Source organism: Pundamilia nyererei, unplaced genomic scaffold, assembly GCF_000239375.1.
Source record: "Pundamilia nyererei isolate P.nyererei 1_Seehausen unplaced genomic scaffold, PunNye1.0 scaffold00181, whole genome shotgun sequence".
Taxonomy (NCBI): Eukaryota; Metazoa; Chordata; class Actinopteri; order Cichliformes; family Cichlidae; genus Pundamilia; species Pundamilia nyererei.
In genome coordinates, this window is record NW_005187582.1 from 785,185 (window position 1) to 797,190 (window position 12,006).

At 41.5% G+C, this 12,006-nt stretch overlaps 1 protein-coding gene across 1 annotated transcript in view; it reads left to right on the forward strand.

Moving 5' to 3' along the window:
• adamtsl5 (ADAMTS like 5) overlaps window positions 1-12,006 on the forward strand; it is a 61,354-nt gene that overhangs the window by 36,564 nt on the left and 12,784 nt on the right. The window contains exons 3-9 of the mRNA XM_005746685.1: window positions 3,190-3,362; window positions 3,555-3,615; window positions 4,019-4,124; window positions 5,331-5,458; window positions 7,749-7,872; window positions 10,569-10,655; window positions 11,239-11,402. Coding sequence (XP_005746742.1) covers window positions 3,190-3,362; window positions 3,555-3,615; window positions 4,019-4,124; window positions 5,331-5,458; window positions 7,749-7,872; window positions 10,569-10,655; window positions 11,239-11,402 — 843 coding nt within the window. The remainder of the gene's footprint in view (window positions 1-3,189; window positions 3,363-3,554; window positions 3,616-4,018; window positions 4,125-5,330; window positions 5,459-7,748; window positions 7,873-10,568; window positions 10,656-11,238; window positions 11,403-12,006) is intronic.

Below are 12,006 nucleotides of genomic sequence, written 5' to 3' on the forward strand. Positions count from 1 at the left end.
AACAATCTTTGAAAAAATGACTTACCAAGCATGGCAAACAACTCAAATATGTAGAGCAAAATGTTCTGAAACGGCTTCACTTCAGCTTCGATTGGAGCCGTGCTGGGGGCGGAGTCTGTGAATTTACTCTGTTGGTGTCATAGCCCCTGTAGGAGTTCAGAGTTAAGAGGTCAAAAGTTAATGTTTCCATTGTAACACCTCCAGATTTGACAGAGAAACACTCATTTTTAACACTCGATTTTAACTACTATCATTTTACACCTCAGAGTTACATTAAAAGAATGTGACTCTGCTTAGAGTAAAATTAACTCTACTTTTGCAAGGAGACTATTAACACCAAAACATTTAACACTTTTGAATTTGCTGTGTATAATTGAATTAACATCAGTGATCTTGGTTTACACACGTATCAGCCTTTGTTTAGTAGCCTGGGTCCTTTTTCCACTAAAGTTTATCTTAATAACAGCCAAACCAGAGTTTGACATTTTCTCATGAGCAGGAAAGCTTTGTTCTTCAACACAGCCTGCACTGGTGTAGGCAGGCTTTCTTCTTGTTTCTTCACCAGGCTTCTTGAAGGACAGCAAAGATCTTCTTTGCTTGAGGTTCAAGCTCTGGGGAGGTCAATCCATTATTGTTTTCTTTTTGTCACGTAAACCAAATGTCCGCAGTATTTAAAACCTAGTTCAGATTAATCATGAGCCTCATCACATTGCCACTCTTTGGTTTTAGAAGTGAAGAAGACTCCCTTTTGGATGAGAGGTGAAACGTCTTCACGGAACCTAAAGAAGTCTGTTGGATTTCTTGCTCCTTAAACTTAAACCAGGACCTGGATGAACCGACACAGACGTGGTGCAACATCAGCTGCATACAAAGAGTTTTCTGTTTCATTTGTGAACATCCATTTTTGTTGTTGTTGCAGTAAAACTCAGTAAATGTGTTGTTTTGTTGCAATACTGACACCATTTAAAATGTTATGACAGTGAAGAGTAGCACACTGAGGTTGTAATAATCATCTTGTTTGCCACATAACCTGGTGCAACTGTTAAATTAGAGCCAGATCATTAAATTAATATTTGATTTAAATCTATATGATGCTTTTACTAAGAAACATACTCATGCATAAGCAACACGTTCTCACTCCAAACGCGTAACATCTGATGCCATGTGACAAATCGTCGGTATGTTACGCTTTCAGCCCCCCAACACGTTCCTATGTTATGCGTTTGAAACAGAAGGAAACATGAGAACCATTTGGACTGAATCTACAATGTACATTTATTTTACTTTCTCATCATGAATTGCTTTGGAAAACACACAAGGTTAGGCATGAGGTTAGGGTTAGGGCTGGAATACATGGCTGGAACGTGAGCTACCGCCGGCAGCATCCTTCTATTGGATTCCATCCACAATCGGGCACGTGTCATGGGGACGCGGAAGGTTACCTTTAGCTTTCCCATGGAACGCCTCAGGACGTGACAAATCGTCGGCATGCTGGCATAAAGTCTTTATTAGATAACTGTTTGAAATCATTTTTCTTCAGCTTGTCTCTCTCAGTGCACATGCTGCCTCTTTTGGATTTATTTCAAATGTAATCTTCAGTGTTGTTTAAATATTGTAGATATGAATCAGTTTAAATACATGTAACCAACTTTCCGTCTGACATGTTTTGTGTACTTGCTGTCTGTGGCTTCAGCCATCCATGACAGCGAGTCTGCTGCAGCTGTTGCATGTGTGTAAAGAGTTAAACGTGTGTGTGCAGTATGAGCAACCAGTGGGAATGCTGCCAGTTTCAGTCGTCCTCCAGGGCAGAAACTGTGGAATGTGTTTGAGGAGCAGCACTGAGGTTTGTCTAATCACTTTTATTGTTCCGCTGATCCTGATCCACCAGGCTCACAAGGTTGACTGTTGTTCTTCATACGTCTGCTCTTTAAATAGATTTATCTGGCTCCAGGATTTTCCCTCCCACAAACGATATTTCATCATTCTCTGCTTTCTCCCTTATGCACGACACAAATGACTCGGAGTTGCTGACAGTGGCCAGTTGCCACCTAACAGCTTTGAACATGCAGGACATGAGTGCAGAGTGATTGCAGAGCAGAGCACAGTAACAACAGAGCAGGGAGTCGTGTTGTTTCTGCACTTTCAATCTCTCAGTAAGAACTTAAACATTGTTCAAAGAAAGATCATATTAAAAAAACATAACACAGTAGCACATGGATCAAGATGATTGTGAGCCAGTCACAGAGGAATAAAAATAGGATGGAAACGTGTTTGTGGCTAGGAAAGTCAGTGTTCAACCTCTGGGCACCAACAGTTTCTGATAATAAATATTCATTGACATTGACGTTTGCATAAACGCTCAGACTAAGACTACATGTGTAAATGGAGCATTTTTAGATTGAAAGAAGCATGTCATGGAAGAAAATAGCACACAAAGCTCTAAACAGCCAATGCATAGATAAAGAATGCCTGTGCCTGTAGATTAGTGCCACAACTATAGTTAAACTTCTTTGCAGATACTGTGAACTAAAGAAGTTTTTCTCTGGTTATAACCACAGAATAGGGCTGTGCGATATGACCAAAATCTCATATCCCTATATAAGATTTCTATCGTCCCGATAACGATATAAATCACAAAAATGTAACATTTTCTGTAAACAAGCAGACACGCGATGCTGTTACCATCGTTGTTGTTAACCACAACGCATAAAAACAGGCGCTTGTCCGTCTGTAGTGTGGTTATATTAAATATAAGAGAAAGAGAGAACTTTAATAAATTAATATAGCCACTATAGGGACCATCAAAACGCTGTAAACAGTTTATTTTGCGACACCACGAAACAAACAATAGAGTAAAATGAAACGATAGATGTTTTTATATCATCATCCGATATATATCGTTATATCGAACAGCCCTACCACAGAATATATACATAGGTTGCAACATGTGTTACTGCAACACCAGCATCTGTTACTGTGACTCTTGTGACCTAAATAACTGCAGAGAGATATGATAGAAACCTAATGCTTCCAATACAAATACTCCATCTACATTTGATAAAAGGTTTCAGCGTGTACACTCATTTGGTGTCTACCTGATCTTCTCCCAGTGTCCTGCTCTCATGTTTGTGTTACCTGTTCTTAAAGTTGTCTTTGTAATTGTCTCTCTGTTTTATGCTTTTTTTCCAGCCCTCTTGGATTTCGGCGTGGGGTCCTAACAGCAACGATTCGTCGATGCGTCCAGCTCGCACACGGAGGCAGCTGCACTTCAGAAATGAGTGGGCAACATGGAGCGGCTGGTCTGTGTGCTCACGCACCTGTGGGGGCGGAGCATCTGTGAGGTCACGCACCTGCATCACAAGGTTAGCACGGGAGAAAATACGGACAGTTTTCAAAATTTTATGCGACGTTTCAGTCAGACTTTTTTTTTCAGAAAAACCTTCATAGAGATTTTTGAAGGGATATGAAATTTATATTTTAACATTTTTAAGCCACAGTGTTTCCTACTGTTCTCTTACCTAATCCTATACATCTCTTTTATTTCTGTGTCCCAGGAATCCAGTGGGTGGACCATGTGCAGGAGATCCCAGACAGTACAAGATCTGCAACACCAAGGTTCTTTCAACAAAAAGGCTTTTGGTCTTTATTTAAAAAAAACACGCACACATTTTATGCAAACACTGTAGAGCAATGGCTAATGTTTGCTCGTGAAGGAATGTCCAGGGTATAACGATCAGCGACTTTCAGGGTGTGATCTGGAATTTCACTGACAGTTTAACCTGTGTCTGCACCGCAGCGGCGGTCCTGCCACTGTTTGCGCTTCACGATAAAGCAATAATGTGTCTCTGTATGCAGAGTAATTGTTACAGTGTAGCAATCAAAACGGTTTCACTGAGAGAGTTCAAAATCAGGTAGACGGTTCCTTCGATGTGAAGCCTATATTGTATGGCATGGTCGTAACAAAGGTTCATCCTCAAGGACGTCAGGGTGTTGATGCTGTGTGTCTGTGTGTGTGCAGGACTGTCCCCCTGGCTCGGAGGATTTCCGAGAGATGCAGTGTGCTGCCTTTAATGACAGGCCGCTGGTGGCTGGCAACTCCTTCAGATGGACCACCTTTCATGGAGGTCAGTGAGATGATTCACCCTCTTCCTACTTAAGACTTCTTCAGTATATGTTGTTGTTTTTGTTGTGCAGTGAAGAGATCAGTTTTGGATGTAACTAGTCCCACGTGGCTTGTTATAGAGTCACCATATGAATGCTGAGACAGATGGCTCATTTATGCAATGTGTGGTTTTTATATATGTATGAAAATTTTCTAAGCCCACAGTTTACTCTCTACAGGCATCATTTAAGCACCAGATTGAAGGAAAAATGGTTTTCTTTCAAAAGATGCTTCCTTGAAAGCCAGCGAACGTTCCTATTCGATCTACAGGCCTCTGAGGAGAAGAGTGATATCTAACATGGATTGAAAGAGAGACTTTTTTCTATGTTGTCTTCAGAAGCACGTTTTAAAACTAGAAAACACAAAAAAGCCTGCACACCAATAAAGCAATTCCTGGGCACTCGTGGCTTTTAGACCAGATATATTTGAAATACAGTTTTTCTACTACTTGTGGGCATCGTGATGGGACAGATGGCACCACACTAACACCATAAGCAGCCTGCTCGGTCCTAACACTGAATTTAAACCACGACTGTAAAATGAAATGGTTTACTGTAAGGGCGCAAAAGGAAGTCAGTTTCCCACAGTTTGACTGTGTCAATATGTTCCCTTCTTTGTTAATCATACATAACAAACCACAAATCTTCAATAAAACCCATCAAACAAGTTAGTGCGTATCAAAAATCCACAGTGAGCTGAAAAGTCTATCCTAATGTGTCTTTTGGGCTTAATCTGTGTAGAATATAACAAACTACAGCAAAATGTCTGGAGATGAATTTAAAAAGTGTTCCCCAATAACATTCAGAGCCTCGATGAGCATATAAAACAGCGCTTTTTTTCTGTTTTCCAGGGACTCAGATGTATAGCTCGTGGATGTGCAGAGACTGTGTTTTTTAAGGCCCATACAGACTGTAGCTAAACAATAAAAAAGCTCAGCAGCTGTACGCACCTGTAGGTTGTGTGTTTGTGGCAGCCGTGTAGCTCGCACATCCTGCTGTGGCCTACTGGAAGTTAAATCCCAGGACTTTGTTGCTGTTCGTTCAGTTTGCTCTCTTTCTCCATGTTCTGGTTGTTTTTGCTGTTCAGTCACCTCCCCCGCTGCCTCTTTGCTTCACCTATTTTCCCATAATATTATAATGAGCCACTGACTGAATATCTTCTCTGCCAGGCTCTAACCCCTGTGAACTCAGCTGCTTGGCCTTGGGTCACAACTTCTACTTCAACTTTGGCCGAGTGCTTGACGGCACAGCCTGCGACAAGGACTCAGGAGCAGTGTGTGTGAACGGACGCTGCCTGGTGAGTGGTACCCGGTCTGTGTGTGTGTCAGTGTTTCCTATGTTTACCGCATAGAAGATTTAAAGCAGACCTATTATGGATTTCCTTGTTTTCTGTCATAAGCAATGCCAGATGCTTATGTTGAACATGGCCGAGGATTCAGATACGAAGTTCAGTCTGTTTCAGGTAGTTTTTCCTGCTCTTGGGTCAGTATGATGTCACGGAGAGGGGATATTCCTAATATGGGCACTTGATTTTCACACCTGTGACTGGACTGCAGATGTCACGTCCGGTCTATACCAGGAATGCAAAAATCAGGATATTTTCTCACCACGCTATAGTCTAAAAGTTAAACTATTGACATGTCTTAAAGTCATTATACAGTAATTTGATTTTATATGTGGATGCTTTGTGCTAAATTGAGAGTTACAGTTAATTTTTGTTCCTTTTCTACTAAAAAACAAATAATTTCACTTTTCTATCAAATAAATATTATTTGAAGAGAGATATGTGTCCATTCAGTCATCTGAGGTGCTCCGGCACTCAGTCACATGTCTATGGAAAAAATGAACAGGAGCTGTACTTCTGGAAACAGAAATCCTTAAAAACTCATCCAAGCTTTCAAATGACGGCGATGTCAAAAGAAAACTGGCCCGAGTCTCTTGTGCCTTCAGCTCCACTCTGTTGAGGCATAAGTGATGTTGACCAGTCTCACTGGAGCTCTCTGGAGAAGTGAACTCCATGCTGTGCGTTTGGACCACAGTTCTCTCATCAGTGTAGACTGCAGCCTTCAGTTAGCATTATGGCTCTGCTGAGCTCTCCACAATCCCACATGTAGCCTGTCCCCTTCTCACCTCTCCTACCCTCACACGGATGGGGACTGGGTAGGAAACAAACGTGTGTCTCGTGGGTCCTGGAGCCCGTGTGCTGTTGGGACATGCATATATAACACTCAGCAGACACATCTGCTGCAAGGGAGGACGCTCACTGCTGAAGCTATTTTTACACAGCCCACAAAGGATTAATTTGTGTCTATGTTTACATATGCTGCATGTGCATACGTGTGTATTTGTGTGTGAGCATGCTCACATGTTGCGTGTGGCACATATAAGAGGATTTATGGGCCACAGATTTGTGCTGGCCCAGGTCAGAGCTGCCCTGGGCCTGAAACAAGAAGCAGATGCAGCCTGCAGCTCGTGGAGTCCTGCAGGTAACAAACTGAGTTCAGGCAGGTGAACACATGAACACAGGACCGTATGTGTGCAGTGTAAGTGTAGATACTCCTTCACAGCTAAAACTGCGGTGTTTCTTTAATGTACACCACACAAAATTATCTAAACTCTTTTCAGTTTAAGAAATTATTTCATTCTGCAATTACTAGCTATGTTTTAGCTGCTCCCTAGCCACAGCAGGCAGCACCACATGTTTGATTTTACCCTGGATGCCCTCCTGATCCAACCCCAAAGTGGGTTTATTGTCTTTGGCTGGAATGGAGAGTCCATCGGGATTGGCTGGTTTGTTTTCGCCTGCCTCAAGTGGCCACTTGAGAAACTGCAGATTTTGATACTTGATTAGTTTTGACTTTAAGAAAAAGAATAGTTTTCTCTTCAGCTGTGGAGGTTACCAGTGGGAAAGCTGTCATCCTTTGGATGACATAAATGATTAAATTACTGATTCTGATTGTTCATTTCCTGTTGAATGACCAAACAGTGAACTGACCGTATCAGTTCTAGACTTTAGAAGAGCTGCTCAGCAACAACTTCAACCATTCAATTTGTCAATCTGCTTTCATGCCTAAATGTCACAGCATCCATGTCTTCTTCTGTGCAAACAGATCATGTGTTTTTGATTAAATAGGTTCTCCAGATTATTGATCTCTAGTGTAGGAACCTCTTTGATTGGGTTGCACAGCAGAAATGGAGACCACAGAAGAGCGCAGCCACTGTCGTCTTTCTAGCAACAGATTCTTCACACACCATAAAACATCCTGCTCGTCTTCGCTGCTCTTTACTCTGGCATTTACAGAGACGACTCCAACCCACTCTGCCCTGTTGAGGCACTGGGGTACAGTTTTTCCACAAAGTAAATGTTTGTAAGAGCAAGCAAATGACAGAGAGAAGCAAATACGAGAAAGAAAGGAAGAGTGAAGAGAGCTGAGGCCCGGCAGTAGCTGGAGGTGACTACATGGCAAAGAAAAGGCCAAAAGAAAGGTTACTTCTCCGCAGAAAATGCACGCTGTTAGGAAAAACAGGAGCGACATTAAGTCAAAGCAAACTGTCCTTCTCAAAGCGTTTGTCTGTGTTTATCACAGAAACCTGGCTGTGACTTCATCTTAGGCTCAAAGCAGCAGGTGGATGCCTGCATGGTGTGTGGCGGACACAACGCCACCTGCCTACACCACAAGAGTGTGTACCAGAGCAACAGTCTGGAGGCAGGTAGGAAACACACACACACACACACACACACACACACACACACACACACACACACACACACAGAGTAATAAGGACTGAAATGCCAACACAGCGTGGGGATATTTCCAGTCCCCCCTTTGTGTTTTCCTACCCAAATGCTATTAGTCATTCAAGCTCAGGGAACTGTTCCCTGATGAAGTGAACATTAACCATGGCAACACATTTACCAAATAAAAGCAGTTGGCTGCCTTCCAGGAGGAATCGAGCTAACAACAGCTACAAAATTACAGTTGATTCAGGAAAGAGGAGGAAGAACACAAAGTTCTTTGGGCTATTCTGGCTCGGTGCCACCACAACATGTTCTACCTTCATCAGCACTTGTACTCGAGAGGATAATGTGGGCTATGACTGCATGCTGGGAGGAGGATTTCAGAAGTTTGTTTGTATGCTCTATCTGAAAAGAGAAATAACAGGTTAGAAAACACAAGTATTCACTACTTAAACCCGGCCAGCGAACAAACTGTTTCTAACTCAGTTTACTTTGAAATTTAATCACATCAAAATGTATTTCAATTATTAAACAGAGCAAAAACAAAGCAGCAGGCAGAGCTTGGACTTGGACACATGTTCTTCAAGTTCATCTCCAGCCTCTTGACTTCATCCTGCATCTGTGTGCTATGTTCCCCCGTATACTGCAGACAAATCCCACACACTGTGTTGCAGTATTATACTGCATTGTTTGCCCTGTTTAATTGAATTAAGAATTCAAATGTCAATGTAAGTCATCAGCTGGTGAGCAAACCATGGAATAGTCTGTGTATACAGAGGTCAAGACTTCATAGACTTCATAGTATTGGTATTTAACCAAAATTCTTTTTGCAAAAACACCAGTTGCCATCTAGTGGCCTTGCACGTTTAAGGCACTTTTGCTACATTTTGATGTGATTTTTGGCAGGTTTTGGAATTTGTTGGCTGCTTTATCTTCAGAATAGTTACTTTTTAACTCATGTGAGTTTGGAGGTTTGTTTAGGGGGCATTCCTATTCAGCTGGGAGCATTCATCTAATGAATGGAAACCTCAACATAATACAGAGCTTTCATGTTATTCTCAAACATTAATGGTCTGAGAATAATAGATGGAAATAAACAAAAAATAAGCACCAGATTCTGGGGAATTAAACCTAATTACAAAGTGCCTAACACCTCAAACGTGTCACTTTGGCTCTGTAACAGTGGTTCTCTCTCACAGCTCATTGTGTAGGCAGACCAGAGGTGATAGATGAAGTCCTGGCCCATAATGGCTCAGACTGAGAAAGAAGAACACGACTGATAAAGGCTGCTTTGTTTGGGTGACTCAGCAGCCTCCAAGGGCTCTTTTTCCTTTCCTTCACCAGTGGAGGGAGGGCCGATGGGGCAGCACGAAACGGTTCTTTCCAAGCTCCAAATGCACGTGGCCCAGAGCTCATCGCTGATCACATGCCTGCCACTTTGACATTTCAAAACACTATATCATCATAAAGCCCTGCAGATTCACCTCGAGAATAGTTTTTCTCCGAAACTGGTGAAAAGAAAAACCAGAGTGAGACACTCTTTATACGTCATGAAAAATGAGCTTCATGCTGTTGATGCTTTGCGCTCGGGGACACACCTGAGACTTTTTCTATTTCTTGAAGTATCAGTCTGTAAGGAATGGTTGGGAGTTTAGAGTCCATATTTCTTTTTCTTTGTGCTTAATTAGGTTTAATATTACTGACATTACAGATCCCGTTTGTCTTATAATGACACGTTACAAACCATCGCCTGCAAGTGTACAGCAAGCTCTTTTAAAAGCTATAATCATGTAATTAATAATCCAGGTTTTCTGTGAGTCACTGATTACAGAGCACTTACTGACTGCTCAGTTACACAAAGGTAGACCCTGAGTATCAGGTGCACAGTACAGTCTGAATGCTTCTAAATATCTATTATGTTTGAAAAATGACTGAATGTATCAAACTAGGATAATAGTACAGTCAATTGTCTGGAGATGTGCAAGTTTATATCCTTTCAAATAACATTCAGTAATGCATAGCAGGTTTTTGGTATCCACCATGTGACCATTTAGAGTTAAGGGTGGGGTTAGGATAGCATCCACAGCATTTTGTGGAATTTTCACATACATAAATGAGAAAAAAGTTCTAAATGATAGAAAAACATTAAGATGTTTAAAAAAAATGTTTAAACTTTGTGACTGCTTGTTTAGCATGGCACTAAAATGGTAAATGGACTGGTTCTAATAAAGTGGTAGTCTAGTAATCTGATGTTGGTGATTTAGTTTTTAATAAAAGAGTTTAAACAAGTAACTGAGGGGTTGATTTCTGTCAGGAGGCTGGTCTGGTCTTGTAAGATGACTTGAACGTGAAGATGCTTTAACATTACAGACACATCCTTTTTTTTGGACCGTATATATAAGTAAAGCCATTTACCATTTAAACACTTCAACCTGCAGACTGAGCCATAACTCTCTCTGCAATCCCAGAGGCAGATGTGGGATTATTGTTTAACCAACAAGCTTCTTTTAGATGATTTCTAGGATTTTCTTGTTTCCTGGCTTCCTGGTACTTTGTATCCAAGCTTGCTGTTGGTGTTGTATTTGTGTAGTTGATTGGAAAAAAATGGCCTTTTCTGAATGTGGTGCAAGAAATCCAATTAAAACCAAGCTTTTACTCTCTCTGTCAGGCGGGCCTTTTGGATACAATGAAGTGGCCATGATCCCTGCTGGAGCAACTCACATCCGAGTCACTGATAACAGCAGGAATTATCTTGGTAAGAATCCGTCTACAGAGCCGCTTTTTCTCCCTGTCTCTCTTTTACACACACCAGGCCTGCTGTGCGTTTGACTTTCAGCTTAATTCCATGGCAGTCTCTTTGCATCACTGTTTCATAGCTGCAGTGTAAATCAGTTTTATAATTCAGGTCTACACATGCCGTGGCTTCCTCTCCCTGGAGACAGTGGGCTTGACGGTCCCATTTGGTTTCTGGACCCTCTGAACGTTTCCCAGGCAGCAAAATAACCAAGGGCATCTATTCTCATCACAGTTTATGAGACCAAAATAAAACACGCCCTGAAACAGAATGCGCTGTTGTCTTTAAAGAGACCCTCATAAAGGCTTTATTTGACCACTTGGTTAAGACAGGTGAAGGTACTTGTTTCCATCCATGTCATGGAAAATCTCTCCCCTCCAGGAGTCACTGCTGCCATATATAGTCAGGCGCCATATTTCTGCTTCTGGCATCCGGCCTTTGCCTCAACTTCACCCACTGATAAGGAAACATAACTGTTTCCTTTGATATGGAAAGACATGCCAGTCTTTCCTTCATTCTCATGACCTGTTCTTCCCTTGCACAGCCCTGCAGAATGGACGCTCCCAGTTTTTGATTAATGGAAACTGGAAGATCAGCGTTCCAGGCGAGTACAGTGTAGCAGGGACTAAGCTGGTTTATCAGCGCTCAGCAGACACCTGGGAAAGCTTTGAGGTGCCAGGACCCACCCAGGAAGACCTTCATCTAATGGTAAGAATATCTGAAGATGCTGGAACAGAACAAATATATATAATTCATTGTGGTAATGTACAGAACCAAAATGAGAAAAAAGTTGTCTCTGTCCAAATATTTATATATATTTTATAAATCAATTACATGTCTGTTTTGACACTGAAGACTTTAAAGCAGTGGCGTGTCTAGAAAACTTTTGTTGGGGGGGCCAGGTAGGGGCACAGATTTGGAGAAGGGTGGCAGATGTTCAAGCTACTGAGGTCAGGAAAGCGCCTCTGTAGCCTGAAAACAAGAACAGAAAGGTTCAGGAGGAGTTTTTACCCACAAACAGTGAGACTCCTCAACCAAAACACAAACCGGACGACATGATGGACAATCTCACACACAGTACATAATTTGCATTTTACTTTTCTCTCTGAACCTTATCCGTACCTTATTATATATATCTGTACTATGTAAATAATGTATATTTTTATAGTTTTTTCAGTTAAATTATTACAGTACAATATCCTGCACGTCATGGATATATACTTATAAGCACAAACATATGGACTTTTACATTGTTTTTTACATTGTTTTTTATATTATTTTTTACTTTTTAACTTTTGTTTCTCCCCCCCCC